Source organism: Sinocyclocheilus anshuiensis, unplaced genomic scaffold (assembly GCF_001515605.1).
Source record: "Sinocyclocheilus anshuiensis isolate Anshui unplaced genomic scaffold, SAMN03320099.WGS_v1.1 scaffold942, whole genome shotgun sequence".
NCBI lineage: Eukaryota > Metazoa > Chordata > Actinopteri > Cypriniformes > Cyprinidae > Sinocyclocheilus > Sinocyclocheilus anshuiensis.
The window spans coordinates 946,640-962,695 of NW_015536531.1; the positions used below are offsets into that span (position 1 = coordinate 946,640).

Consider the following 16,056-nt stretch of genomic DNA (forward strand, 5'->3'; position numbering starts at 1 on the left):
TCTCACGCTTGAGGTATTCGGCCAATCACAACGCACTGGATAGCTGGCCAACCACAGCACAACTCGCTTTTTCAGACCGATGAGCTTTGTAAAAATTGACGCGTTTCAAAATGGCGGGGCATAGAGGAGAAACAATAATGTACAGTATGTGGAAAATAATGTGTTTTTTTTACTTTAAACCGCATAAACACATTTCATTACACCAAATACACAAAATAATGTTATTTTTAGCAGCATCATATGACCCCTTTAAGATGAAAGGGATGGGCTAAATGGACTTCAGAATAGGACTGTTCACTGTCAGCGTGTGATAATGTATGTAATTTTCGTTCTAATTACATGTACGTAAGCCTGTAAAATTGACTTGGCATGAAGAAGGTATTGGGATATTCACCGATCTCCAGTCCCACACTGAACCCAATTCATCCTGGATTTAGTATAGAGGGCTTTAGCTTGTCTTCACCCTGTAAATGAACAAAAGACACTGTCAGCAATACAGATTCAGAGAATGCATATATGACTGTATATGTATTTAGCTGTATTTGTGTTTAGGAGAGCATTTCAACTTATATATATATATATAATTTTTTTTTTTTTGCATTTGAGATTTGCATATTTGCTACCAAACCTCTGACTAAACTGGCTATGTGTGTATGATGCATTTTATTTGCATATATTTATATTAAATATATAGACTGTAATATACTAGATGTGTAATATCCTTGACATGTAGAGCAGGGAACAAGACGTTTATTTTATGCATTCTGTATGTAGGACAAATTAAACAAAAACTAATTTTTGTGTCTTAGTCAAATTAATTCTGGAGTCCTACATATTGAACAACACAATAAAAAAAAAATGTAATCCCACTGAGATCATCTTAATCTGGGATTTTGTGGAGAACGTACTGATGAGGCATGCGCAATATTCCCTCACAATATTTGTCAGTTGAAGCTCTTTAATTTGACATATTTACACAAAACCTCTCAAAGTTTCTATTTCTCATTTGCCTTACAGCTGTAATTTTTACAAATATTAACTTTAAAGTACTCTAATTTTGATTTTTCACCTTCTGCTCTTCAGAACTCACTCATATTTGTGGATATGGTTTGTTCGCTCTCTGTCAACCATATTTTATAATTGTTTTTCCCCAGTGCTTGAGTTCATTACTCCGTAATGGATGATTACATAATATCTATAACTACCTCCAGATCATTAGCATTTACTGCCTCTCTGTTCTATTTCTGTCCAGTCATTACAGTCAGCTTCTACCCATGAGCCAAATATGGCATAAAAATATTTTTTAAAGTCTGACTTGACAGCTCTGCTTATTTGATGTGTTCTGCTGAAGTTTGCTACTACCAGGTTTGAACATACTTGACTAAATTTATGTTCCTGATGATTTTAAAAACTTCTAAAGGGTTCTGAAGATACTTGAAATTAGTTTTGAGTGCACTATGAAGGGTTTCTTTGGGTTTCTTAAATTAGAAATCTTTATTGTGGACACATTAGAACTGTGTCCATGTATAATAATAATAATAATGATAAGTTAGATGAGTGTGACCAGAGAGTGAAGTAAAAGCAGCCAACAAGTGCCCAGGTGGCACCTCATGAATTTAATTGAGAGAATGCCAAATGTACAGAGCTGGATTTCCATTGGTGTTATCAATTGTGTCATGGATTTAATGGATTTATTATTATAAATGTGGAAAATACTACTAATAAAGTATAAGTTGGATTGTCCAAACTTTTGACTGGTAGCAAATGTATGTGATAGTGAGTTTATTTTGTATGTATGAGTTATTCACTGACTTTTAATAAGACGAGTGACTTCTATTTTTTTTATGTATGTAAGTATGTAAGTTTGGTGAGTGTTATGAAATTCTGTGAAAAGGGCAGATTGCTTTACAGCAGCAACAAATGCACATGTACAGTAGGGCTGTGCGATATTGAAGAAAAATGCGATATGCGATAACTCATTAAATAATGCGATATGCGATACGATAAGCTGTAGCGATATGCATATTGCGATATGCACATTTGCGATATTTCGATAATTTCGATATATTGCGCAGCCCTAATGTACAGCCATCCACTCTTTATGACAGTGGATTCCACTCTTTTAACTGTGGGGTGCTCAAAGTCACAAAACTACACAAAACTACATACAGTTGCTTAATTGTTATAAACAGTTTTTCAAATGTATTGGTTTATTTTTTCTGTGGAACACAAAAAAAACATCATATATGTTTCGATAGACATGAGGGACTAAAAGATCAACTACACCAAAGAGAGTCTCTGTGAATAATGTGTGCAATGCTGAGGCTGGCATGCGTGGCGACTTCTGAGGGCTTATCTCAGTCTTCTACTGGGCTTTTAACACAGTCATTCCTTTCTAAGAATTACAAACAACCTCTGCATTTTCTTGCAGACAAGCATGTTCACTTACATACATAATGGCATGTGCATAGTGTTAAGCATCAAGGATTGTCCCACTTTACTGTTCACTTACATAATTATATAACACTTCTGCTGTAGCAAGGTCTTCTTCAATTCTAGTCCTCCTTCAACACATCTGATGTAACTTCAAGATGCTTTGCGAAAGCGGGATATCTTTGAATATGTATCTGTGCGTGTGTGTGTTATAGACAAAGTATGGCATTAAAGAAAAAAATCATTACCCTTTAAAAGTTTCTGTCCATCACTCCCTTGCAGGGTAGAAATAATAGGACATCTTGGTGGAGTAACAGCTAAAAGGTTTTTTCTCACTGAGGTCCAGATTGTTATATACAGAAAGAGTTAGTCTTAAGGAGAAAATCCAACAACGCTGTATCTTCACCAATCTGAGTTGTTCAGGTTTGAAACAAGTCTTGACCTTCATAAGTGGCTTAATTTAAACTCAAGTCAAGTTCAGCTGAATTCATTTTTTAAAAAGACAGGTGATCTTGTTATCTGATTCAGCAGGTTCAGGTTCAGTGCCGGCCAAGCTCTCAGCAGAGATGATTGAATGCTGTTCTTCTGAACTATTAAAAATTCATCACTTCCCAGGTTCCACCATGTCACTGCAATCTTTGTGTTCTGTGGAGCCTGATGTGATGGAGGAACTCAACACGTTCATCACGCATTCAGAGCTGTCTCTGTGTTTCAAAGCTCCTTGGCTAAAACATGTTTTCCTTTATTTTTGAAATGTTGACTCTCAGAGAAGTCAGTGGTTGTTTTTTTCTACACACGCGCTTTGAAGATTGTAACATGGCTTCGAAACATGCTTCAAAGAAACAAATGCTATGTGTTCATCTGACAAATAAAGTCAGCCTTACCTTGTTATGATCTCTGTTCTGAATTTCCTTACCGCAGATGGTACAGATTACCTCTTCACCTTATCTTCCTAGATTCGTCCACAGTTTCATGATTCACCCAGAGTTTTGGTGCTTGGGAGAAGAACAGCGCAGAGAGGCTTAAAGAAATTGTTCGCCCAAATACGATTTTTTTCATTATCTTACCCTCACGTCATTATAAGCCTGACTTTCTTTTCTTTTCTTTGAACGCAGATTGTGGAAAAATGTACTATAGTGTCTCGGGCTGTCAAGTGAGGATGCACAATATATATCTGTACCATATCAGTTATTGCCCAATTTTTTCATATATCTTATTGGATATATATTGGCAGATATCAGATGTTTAATTGTTCATATTCATTTCCCCTATTTGTTTTTCATTTAGATAAGCTTTTCCATTATCTAACATTTACTTAAATTTGATTTTTAAAAACATTTTTAAATGTAATCTTTAGCAAATCTTAAAATGTATACCCATTTTACATACAATAGACCAGCCACAATATTCCAACCATATCCGTGTTCAAACCGACTATATTGGTAATATAGCTGATTGGACCCTAGGTGGTGCTAGCATTTAAAACTATAGAATTTTTAATTTTTTTTTGTTAGTCCACTTTACCAGCTGATTGGTATACACCAGAATTTTAATATTGGTGCATCCCTACTGTTAAGCTCCACACAACATCATGAAGGTAGTCTATTTGACTTGTGCATTATTCCAAATCTTTTGAAGCCATTCAATAGCTTTGTGGGAAAAACAAACTGAAATATAAGTCGTCATTGACTTATTGACAGTGTCAATCAAACCTGACGTGACACATATACAGACGATTTTTGTAAATAATGACCTAAATTTCAGCATGTTCCTCACAAATCTATTGCATGGCTTGAGAAGAACCTGAAATCTGTAAATAAGTCATACAGGTTTGGAACAACATGAAGGTGAGTAAATGACAGGTGAACTGTTTCATTAAGTTTTTAAACTCTACTTCAAAACGTCTTCACTACACAGTTACCCTCAAACAACCAAAGTCATTTTATGATTGAAACGATGAAGGCTTATCTGCTAGAGCTATTTAGGAGTGCTAACTGTTTAGCCTGGGATTTTGAGTTCTGCAGTGTAATTCAGTCAGAGGTTTACATGATTAGTGAAGGTTTAAGAAGGCAACAGATGAAAATCACATGAATGCTGTGAGGCTTAGGCTCTTATGTGGCTTAGCTGGTTTAACTTAGATGCCAAACTACATTTTAAAACATTGCAGCACTAAAATCTTTGCGTTTTCGCCTTTTTCCCCCCATCCCCATGTCTGTGGATCTTCATTCCTTGTTGGATTCTATGGAGTCGTAGAGAGAGAGTCGACAAGCATCTCCTGTTCAGCACAGCAAGGTTCCAGATTTAAGGTGATTGAGGACATTTCCATGAGCAGATCAAAGCAGAGTACATACCTTGTATCTGACACATTCATTCTAACTATAAAAGAAAATGTCTTTCTTTATTTGCATATTTTTGATGAACACAATTCAGACTCTGTACTGAGCATGATCATTCCATTTGTAAAATCTGATTTGCTTTTCCTGTAGATAATTGCAAGGTTGTTCTTCTGCAAGGTCCTATCACTCATAGGACAACCATTCAATCGCAGCCACTCAATGAGCAAAGTTACAGACCTAAATCAGCCTTAGTTTACATTGATATTGATTGTTCCCAGATACATTGATCAGCACAAATGAGCAAGTTTGTTTAGACTCTTCTGTTTATTGACATTCATAGACTCTGCATGTCACTCTGACGATATTTGACCTGTGATCATAAAGCTCTTGAATCTATAATTCAAATGCAGCGCACGTTGCCCGGAGTCTGTGGTGCTTGGACCGAATCCCAGGTTTCAAACTCAAGCCACACACTTCACCCGGTCTTCAATATTTAATTCAGAAAAGCAAACAGCCATCCTGCCTCAACAAAACACCCTCACACTTATCATTCTTGTCCTCCGTTAATGGCTGGGTTCATAAAGGTCTGATGAATTGCATCTACAGGACATTCACACCAAGATTGAAAAGGTCCAAGGGGCAGGAAAATATGTTTGCAGGGCTGAGCACTTATTTGATTGGAAAGACCACAGGGATGTGATAATACTGCCATAAGAGTCGAAACGCTGTTTTCTTAAGAAAGAGCTCTATATCAGTTCAATCGGTTGTTATCTACCAGATGCTTTTCAACTCAGTGTGACCTACTGTGCAGTAATTACAGCACAAGTCCTCTGGAGCAATTTAGGGTTCACGGCCTGCATTATCAGACATAAAACCTCCGCTCTATGTAAAAGAGAAGAGAAACTGATCAGATAACTCATTCTATTCATGCATTTATTGGCTCTTCTCTAAAGCTCTATTTTAATAAAATTGTGTGACCATATTTTACCCTGGATGTTGGAATATCAGTATTACTGCATAGAGCTCTACAAATTAAGATCAGCAATATTGAACTGGTCCTTGGAGCTTGCTAGAATCGTAATCCTTCAGTGAAGACAACTAGAACTGAAAAATCAATTCGACTGGCTCCATACACAAGCGCAGAGATGCACTGAGCTGTTTGACAGTGTAGTCTCTGTGCTTGTGTCAATTACAATACCAGACCACAACTTGATTGCTGCTGTCTGTTTTTGATTTGTGTTTTTCCCCATATTCATTACCTTACAGGGATCATCAATAATGCTGCTGGTGGTTCAGATTTGCACTTGCCCTGCCAATATTTTCAGTTATCAGTTTTTAAATGGTTTAAATTATATTATTGATCAAAAAATGACTTTCTTTAGCAACAATTTGTGTCAGAAAAAAAAAATGGTAGTTCAGATTTGCACTTACCTTGCCAATATTTTCAATTATCATTTTTAAATAAAAAATGTACTTTTTTAGCAACAATTTGTGTGTCCCAGAAAATGAATATATAATTTTATATAATAAAGAATCCATCTTTTTGTTTTGTATTTAACCTTTGAAGAGAGAGAGAAAAAAAGAAGATTCTGTCATCATTTGCTCACCCTTACATTAACACAAAATAAGATATTTCTAAAAAAAAAAAAAAGTAATAGAAAACCTTGCTTGTTTGTTTGTTTATTTTTGTTTATCTGTACAATGTACAAAGTCAATGTTATGAATATAATGTACATGATGATATAACTTTCAGTTTTTGATGAAATATCCCTTTACTTTTTTTTTAAATCAGTCTCAAAATATTACAAACGATTCTAGTTGTAGTGACACTGGAGCAATATAGTAACCAAAATTCTCTTACTGTGTCCTGGTCCACCTTATTGCCTTTAATTGTAACTTTGAGTCTAATAGTAACTCACAGGAAGCGGTTTAATTCAAGTCTCCATTTCTACACTGGTAGGCTTTTACACACATCAACACCCTGAATAATACAACTTGTCCACTCTTCACTGTTCAAAACTTCACAAAGTTCAGAGCACAAAAAACAAGGGCAAGAGTGGGAGGAGATGATGTTGAAAGGCAGAAATGGAGGAGGTCAAACGGTATCAAAGAGACATGTGAAGCCTGCCGGCATACTTCGCACCAAGTTTTTTTTTTCAGTATTTTTTTGGTGCAAATGTGACACTTATCAGACTTGACAGGAGAGGAGAAAGGTCAGAGAATCTCTGAGTTGGGCTCTGGGTAGATTTATATTACATTTTTTGACCTACTTGTTGGACACAGACATTTACATTTCAAATTTACAATTATGTCCTAGGCAAAAGCTTTCATACAAAAGCAACTACTATTAAAATAGTTTCTTTCACACACACACACACACACACACACACACAAAGAAGAAGTGGAAGAAAGGAAGAAAAGACATGTGTCCTTGCAAAAGTGTGAAGATCTGACCTGATTATAACTTGTAAGAAATGAAAAAGTATAGCACAGAAATACCTACTGACGAGTCTAGTCACCTTGGGGATACAGGACAAAGTCACCTTGGGCAACCATTTACCAATGTGCCACATTCAGACCACACATTTGCTTTTGCATTAAATGAATATAGACACCCTTCAACATCTGTGTAACAAAACTTTGAATGATTGGAATGTTTACATACAACAGTACAATACTATATATACACTACATTGTAAGAATTATTTTTCAAAGTTGTAAAAACAAAGATTATAAAGCAAAGATTATTGGTGTACATTTTACAAGAAAATACTCTTTACTTTTCACATTTAATTCAATGAATTACCTACTGTTTGCTTGTAATTATTTTATTCATGAAATTTACTAGCAATTTTTGAGTGTTTGTGTGTGTGTGTGTGTGTGTGTGTGTGTGTGTGTGTACACTTTGTTTGGGATCAGAAATTAATTCTATTTAAAATAATGATATTCTTTTGAACCTGCTATTCACACTGAAGACTATAGTCATGGCTGCTGAAAATGCAGCGTTGCCATCACAGGAATAAATTACATTTAATAAAATTCAAATAGAAAAGAGTTATTTTAAATTTTAATAATATTTTTTTTATTTTTATTAAGCCTGGGTGAGCATAAGAGACTTCTTTCAGAAACATAAAAAAAAAAATCCAACTCTTTGCCTCCAAAGACTCTCAAGTGTCTTTTATAATGTTTTGTCAGTTTATAGGTAATATAATCATGAAGGTTCAGTTCAGACCCCTGTGAAGCTCAATTTTGCTGAGATGTTACTCTTTATGCAGCCTTTGCACTACTTCCCAACCCAACTCACCTCATTAAACTGACAATGACAGTCCCTCTGCCCTCAAGCCACAGTTGTGCCCACAACAGCGTGATATTCAAAAAGAACACACTCTTTTTGACGTTTAGAAAGTGTCTGAATGTATTAACTCAATAAGGTACATCCCAAAATCCCATCAGATCACACATGCCTCTACAGACGGAACAGAAACACCAAACTACCAAATCCAAAAGCTTTAGCGTGACTTTGAATGTACTTTCCTTCCAGTACATCACAACCTCCCACGGTAGTAGTTCTGTTATCACATGACCAAAAAGGTGCTTCTTATTAGAAAATGTGTGAAATTGTGGCACTTACCTGGTGAATCATCCACAGTGGTGGAAGAGGCACAATGGTTTTTGTTAACTCTGGACAAGTGTTCCTCCTACACATCTGAGCTGAGCTAAGAAGACAGAAAACATTTATAATGTATGCATTATAGAGTCGCATTGCCTCCACTAAAACATGTCCCATATAAATGCATTTTGAGGAGATTTCAAGACCTCAGTTCTGCTCACATATCAAAGCTGATACAGAGGTCATGGGGCTTTTTAAGTCATTCAAATTGGAGTTAGATTTGTTATGAAGGATCAGATAATGATACTAAAAATGTTGTTTTATAGATTTATTTATTTCCAACTTTTTGTCACATTTTGTTAAACCTTTTTCAGCAGATTGGTGGATGGATTGGCTCTTTTTCAAGAGATGATCTGTTGTTTGAGTCATGTTGGCTTGCTATCTGCAGCTGTAATTGAAAAGGGTGGAAAAGAGCTTTCACCCCTAAACCTTCTAAACAAAAAGTTGTTAGAAGCGATATGTCACATTGACTAAATGGTCCCCAGTCCATCCGTCTGTCACAACAACAAAAAATGATTGGAAGACTTAGATTTAACTTATTTCGGATGGAGTTAGGAAGCAAGACTTATACTCCAACCAGACTCAGATATGAGTGAGGATATGAAAACTTTGTGTGAGAGATTGTTATCCATCAGTAGAGCTTGAGTTCAGGTTAGAGTTATTTGTTACACGAATTACTGCCACAGAATTACAAGAATATGCCACTCAAACACTCCACACCGACGCACATCTCAAAAACACACAAGACTGACATCATTCAATAACATCCAGATCTGCTCTGTTACCATGGCTGCAGTCTGTTTCATTTTATAACCACTGGCAGATTGAGTATAAAAAAATAAATAAAAATAAACCCTCATCCCTGACCACTCACAGAACAAACAATTATCTTACTCCATTAAGTAGCACTATAACTGTATTTGTTCTGTGCTTTTTATTAGCATCATATGGGCAGATTTTAATATGTAACTTTTAGTTGACTTGTCATTGTACGTGCCTGCAATGCAGAAGTATCAGCTCTGCTTTTTGGCTGTCTCTTTAATAGTAAAAATAAAGAAATGTTTACTATTAAAGAGACAGTTCAGCCAAAATTGAAAATATTATCAGAATTTACTTACCTTCATGCTGTACGAAAGATGACATTCTTCTGCAGAACAAAAAAGGACATTATTTTGAACAATGTTTCAACTGTTATACAGTGACAGTTGAAACAACATTGGACCCCACTGACTTTTTTTTTCAAGAACGAAGATCCGAACACATATAGAAAGTGCAAAAAGTGCAAAGTTTAGTGTTGTAAAACAGTGGGTTGAAGTTGAACCCCAAAATTTTTTTCTGCACTTTCGCACATTAGGTTTTTTTTTGTGGCCTTTGTATAATAAATTGATGTGAGCTTTAGGCCTATGTGTGCAGATCTTCGTTCTATTTTGACTTGTTTTTGGATCTATGCACCTGAAGGCGTGTTTACCTTTTTATTCTGTTTGGTGCTACGCTATTTCTTCTTTTTGTTTGTGCAGTCAAGTGAAACGCACAAAAATCCAACTGAAAAATTGTCAAATACAAAGCACAAAAACATTTTAAAATGTTATGTGCGTTTGAGTGTGTGAGGATTCGGACAGTACTGGCGATTAATAAGTGGCAAGACATTTTGTGTTGTCTGAGCATTTGTTAAATTAACCTAACAGTCTCAAAGTCTCCTTCCTTCCTGATATATTGACCTGGGTTTTTAATTTTGTTATTTTGACTTTCACCAATTACACAGAACCAAACAAAAGTAGAGAAAACGTTGGGCCAACATTTGGAGCATGGTAATACCCTCGGGTTGGCCTCATTAGCGTGCAGCCCGTTGGATCTGCTGGTGTGGAGATAATCCGCTGTTGCTTCCTGCAGTCTCACATGAAGTATATGCTAATGATGACACTGTTTTACAGAGATACAAGCCACAACAACAGCACTACGTTCTGTTCTTTAGTTTGTAGATTTTAAATCCCCTTTTACATCTGAAACTCGCATTTAGATGTCTTTGCCCAGTTCTCACTTGTTGGCTGCATTTCATGTTGTTTTACACTATAGTATAGAGTATTGCTTTAAAAGCTTGGGATCCGTAAGATTTGTATTTATTTTTTTGATACTTTTATTTAGCAAGTATGCATTAAATTGATTACAAAATATTTCTATTTCAAATAAAAGCTGTTCTTTTGAACTTTATATTCATCAAAGAACCTGGAAAATGTTTTACAATTTTCACGAAAATACTTTTCAAAACCAATAATAATAAGAAATGTTTCTTTAACACCAAATCAGCATATTAGAATAATTTCTGAAGGATCATTAAAAAATATATACAGTATATATATAAAGAAAATTTCATATTTTTCGATTTTAAATTAACAATCGTTTATAATATTACTGTTTTACTGTATTATTTGTTAAATAAATGCATCCTTGGTGAGCATAAGATACCTCTATCAGTAACATTTAAAAATAAAATTTTACAGATCCCAACCTTAAACCAAGATATATATATATATATATATATATATATATATTTATTTTTATTTTTTAAGAAAATGAGGGTCAAGTGGAAATTAATTTCTGTGGCAGTCAACGTTATGCCACAAATTGTGTCATTTGAGTTTAACTTGTGCTGAACCCGGAATTTTATTTTATGCATATTTTTGTGCTATTTATTGGGTTAACCCGCAGTGCCGTTGTTGAGATGCTATGTGTTCATCCTGGCTTCTAGGTACCCCAGCACCATTTACCAGAAAAGGTGTCGGGTCCTGTTGGGATGTATGACCTTTATGATTTCAATTACAAGTATAGAAATGGCATGTTTTATGCATGAAGGGCAGTGGACGTTTTCTTTGCAGAATTTCAATTTCAAATCTGAATGCTTGGCACTAAAAAGCATCACATAGAATATAATTTTCACCACAATTATTATTTTTCACTTAGTTTGACATGTACGGAGGCATGACATGATATGATTTGCAAAAGGCTTTTCTATAAATATTCAGATATGTATATCCCTACGTGCGTGTATCTAACTATAAAGAAAAGGAAATGTGAGTGTGCTCTGCAGGCACACTGGGAACTGCTAATGTTTAAGTGAAGATGTTGGCAGGTGATGTGACTGATGTGTGTGACCTGACGGCAGGAAAGTGAGCTCCACGGTTTGGCATCTTTTTCCCACCAGGCCAGAACCAGAATGCTTGCAGGTGTCATGGCACATTGTTAGTCAGACACAGGAGCTCTGGAAGCTCCATGGTGACAGGTTTCCCCTCGAGGCACAGTACTCTAGATACTCATCAATCAAAGCTTGCGTCTGAAAAGCAGAGCCAAGGGTAAAGTAATATGTTAATGGAGGCAAAACTTACTATATAAATGTACAAGTTTTTAATGAAGACGTCAGAAAAATAACTAATTCCATTTGCGAGCAAGTATCTTGATTTGTGCATGCACAATGGGTGTTATTATGGGGGTTAGTTTGTGCAAGAATAAAGATCTGAATATTACTTTTTAATATTTTCAAGCACTTCAGGCTTTCTCATGTAATCCTGCAAAATAGTGTGTAGGAAGATTAAGAGCTCTGGAAAGTAAAAAAGCTGTTCCCAGCTGCTAGCTAGCTAATTCACTAATTCAAATACATAACTAAATAAAAACTACAGTGATCTTCTGATTCACAATGTTCAACACTGTCTTATATTTCTAATCTAAATATTTCCAATTCTAAGGGTTCTTTCTGCTTTCCTAGTTTGGTCATTTTCTAATTTTAAATGTATCATTTTTATGTGTATTACTATTTTTTACATATAAATATCATTTTTGCAGTTTTTATACAATTATACAGTCAGTTTAATTATACATGAAACTCTAAGACAACAGTAAATTCACTTTTAGAGACACTTTTGCAAGAATTTTTTTTTTTTCAAAATCATAATATTTTCTCTGAAGTTCTTATTCTTCATTTTCTTTCTTTTTCAGATCTTCACTTGGATTAAGTCCTGTCATCTGGACTAACACCTTCACGAGGACAATACTCAAAACGAGAGCTTATACAGCTTGTGGTGTTCTGGGAAACTGCAATATCACCTTTCTATAAACCATTTGCAGCCATCAGTGGATCTACATGGAATGGAGGAATATTCGGTCCCATTAGTCTGAAACAGCAACGCTTTTGCAGACCAATGGGAGAATAAATTTAAAAGTCTTCCAGCAGTTCAAAAGAGCCAAAATTAAAGCATCTTCAGTTCTCATGGTAGAATAAGTGACCATAAAGAAAATAATGAGCAGTGATTTAAGGGCTAAAGGAATATTTTTATAACTCAAAGTCAAGCGCAAAGGTTAAAACCATTTCCTTGTTTGTTCTGTGGCATTTAACTTTCTGTGCACATCAACATACTGCACAAAAAACATTAGAAACAGTCACAGTATCTTCAGCCATGAATTACTGCTCACATTTATCAGCCATGACCTTCACAAAGGCAAAGCATCACCAATATCAGCAACTACCAAACTAAATTACTTTTTCACCACAAGATGTTTTCATGGATTAATTGATCCTTTATGCTAAGAATCATGCATAGATGATATGAAGCCCTGGTGAACCATGCAACATGGATCTGGTGAACAGCTCAGATGAGTTCTTCCTCATCAATGCCACAGTCAGTCCCACAACCCTGGAGTCCTGGGATGACGCTTCACTCCTCAGCCTTCAGATCTCCATCTCCGCCATGTTAGCCATCGTCACTTTGGCCACCGCTCTGTCCAACGCTTTCGTGATCGCCACCATTTTCCTCACACGCAAGCTTCACACCCCCGCCAACTTCCTGATTGGCTCTCTCGCAGCGACAGACCTCCTGGTGTCCATTTTAGTCATGCCGATCAGCATTGTGTACACAGTCAGTAAGACTTGGACTCTAGGTCAGATCGTGTGTGATATCTGGCTATCATCTGACATAACGTTCTGCACGGCTTCCATTCTGCACCTGTGCGTGATCGCGCTCGACCGATACTGGGCCATTACCGATGCCTTGGAATACTCGAAGCATCGAACCATGCGGCGAGCGGCACTGATGATCGGCGTAGTGTGGGTGATCTCGGTCTCCATCTCCTTGCCTCCTCTCTTCTGGCGGCAGGCTAAGGCCCACGAGGAGCTCACAGAGTGCATGGTCAACACTGACCAGATCTTCTACACGCTCTATTCCACATTTGGCGCGTTTTATGTTCCCACGGTTCTCTTGATGATTCTCTACGGGCGTATCTATGTGGCGGCTCGCTCCAGGATCTTCAAAACGCCAACGACAAGCGGAAAACGGTTCACCGCTGCTCAGCTCATCCAGAACTCAGCGGGCTCTTCGCTCTGCTCGCTGAACTCCACCTCTAATCAGGAGGGACATCCTCATCCTGGAGGAGGAGGAGGTGGGGGAGGAGGGTCTCCTCTTTTCACAAACAGTGTGAAAGTGAAGCTGGCCGATAGCATGCTGGAAAGAAAGCGTCTTTGTGCCGCTCGCGAGAAGAAAGCCACCAAAACTCTTGGGATTATCCTGGGTGCGTTTATAGTGTGCTGGCTCCCGTTCTTCGTGTTCACATTGGTGATGGGGGTCTGTAAAGACTGCTGGTTTCATCCTGTGCTCTTTGATGTGTTCACCTGGCTGGGGTACCTCAACTCGCTCATCAATCCAGTCATCTATACTGCCTTCAATGATGACTTCAAACAAGCCTTCCACAAACTCATCAAGTTTAAAAGATGCTACTGATGTTACACGTCTCTTGTGTGTTTTGACATGTTCATGACTTAACTAGTGGATGTCTGCGGAAAATATCCAAATCCTGTGAACATTCATCGTTCTTATGCTTGGAGGACCCAACGTACCCTGCCGTTTGTTTTTCAGCGAGCTCCTAAACGCGCACATAGTGTCTGGTCAATGTATATTACTGTTCTCATGAGACAGCTTGTAAAATATTGTGTCATATTGTTGATGCTTCCTCGTAGTTTATGAATGCATGCAAAGATTATGAATCCTTCACTAGAGAGCGATGTTTTACTGTCTTTGTAACCAATAGCTGTCTTTAAACTGCCTTATTTACCAGAAATGGACTGATATTAACATGAAATACACTTTATTTAAAAAGAACACAAATAAATAAAGGTTGCTGCTCTCATAGGAACACATACATGGTTCATGGACATTAGTATAGACTCCCTAAATAAAAATGTTCATTATATAAGATTAAACAAAGCTTTATGTTTTGTGGTTTGGCATTTTTGTGTGAAAGAGGTTTGTTATCAGTTTCCTCTTTTATTTTGATGTCAGAGTTTGAGGAGTTTTATGATCATGAGGATGAAAAACAAGCTTCGGGCTGCATGGCTCATTTCAGGACATGATGCAGCAGAAGAAAAGTGATCAAAATGATCAAAGGTTCAAATTCTGGATGTACCTGATGAGAGAGAATGATGTGCTTTGACACGAGGTACAGCCTTAGCTGCTGCTGAAGGAGTTTTATGATGTGAAGGTCATTATTTCATCAAATATCCCAATAACGCAGCTTGTGGAAAGAGAAGCACCTCTGACTGCAGTCGTATATATGAATAATGGCATTCAGGAAATTGGCAAACTTTGCCCTCCCATCACTCTTTCTTATGATGAAGGTCAGCTGTGTTGGTTCAAAAGGTTTTTTGATAAGAAAACACAGCAATAAGAGACTGTAGACCTGAGTCAGACAGGAATAATGAGGCGTATCCCCTGAATGCACTGCTAGCAGGCTCTCAAACAGCATTTGAGACTGCAGGGTAAAGCTGTGCTGGCCTGTTCGGTCGAGATAGATGATCTGTATATTCACAGTCTGTATCAACAGATAAAAGCTCCCTCTCACTCATCCTAACAGCAAGGATGAGGTCACACCCCATAAAATAGATCTTTAGAGACTCATTATCATTCACAACCACCAGTAAATCTAAAAACGAATGCATTGGTTCGCCAGTATTCCTTGTGTGTTTGGTACATGAAGGTACAATGTGCGATGTGTGTGATGATGTTTATCAGAATATGTCCATCATGAGATGGACTAGAAGATCAAACAGATTTGTGTCATGTAGAGGAGGTACAGTCTGAAAAAAAAAAATATATATATATACAGTGGGTACGGAAAGTATTCAGACCCCATTCAATTTTTCACTCTTTGTTATATTGCAGCCATTTGCTAAAATCATTTAAGTTCATTTTTTTTCCTCATTAATGTACACACAGCACCCCATATTGACAGAAAAACACAGAATCGTTGACATTTTTGCAGATTTATTAAAAAAGAAAAACTGAAATATCACATGGTCCTAAGTATTCAGACTTAGACTCAAATAAAAGCAGCCAAAAAAACCTAATTACCCAGCTGCTGTGATGTCTGTTAAACAAAGAACAAAAGGAAATCAATAACTTTTACAAGTAGCTTTAAGGATTCATCTATATTTAATTTATAATTTAGTGTTTGATAACTTTATTCAATTTCTATATATTTCCTACTTGCTGAATGGTACAGGTAAATATGACATTTATTATAATTGGTTTATGTGAAGATTGTTTTAAGTTCACTTAAATTAGAAGTTATTTTTTAAGT

At 36.6% G+C, this 16,056-nt stretch overlaps 1 protein-coding gene across 1 annotated transcript in view; it reads left to right on the plus strand.

The window, feature by feature from the left end:
* The window catches only part of LOC107694990 (5-hydroxytryptamine receptor 1D-like), a 21,819-nt gene extending 7,202 nt beyond the window's left edge, over positions 1 to 14,617 (plus strand). Inside the window, exon 2 of the mRNA XM_016494743.1 lies at positions 12,427 to 14,617. Coding sequence (XP_016350229.1) covers positions 13,059 to 14,201 — 1,143 coding nt within the window. The 5' untranslated portion in view covers positions 12,427 to 13,058 and the 3' untranslated portion in view covers positions 14,202 to 14,617. The remainder of the gene's footprint in view (positions 1 to 12,426) is intronic.
* The last annotated feature ends 1,439 nt before the right edge of the window (positions 14,618 to 16,056 follow it).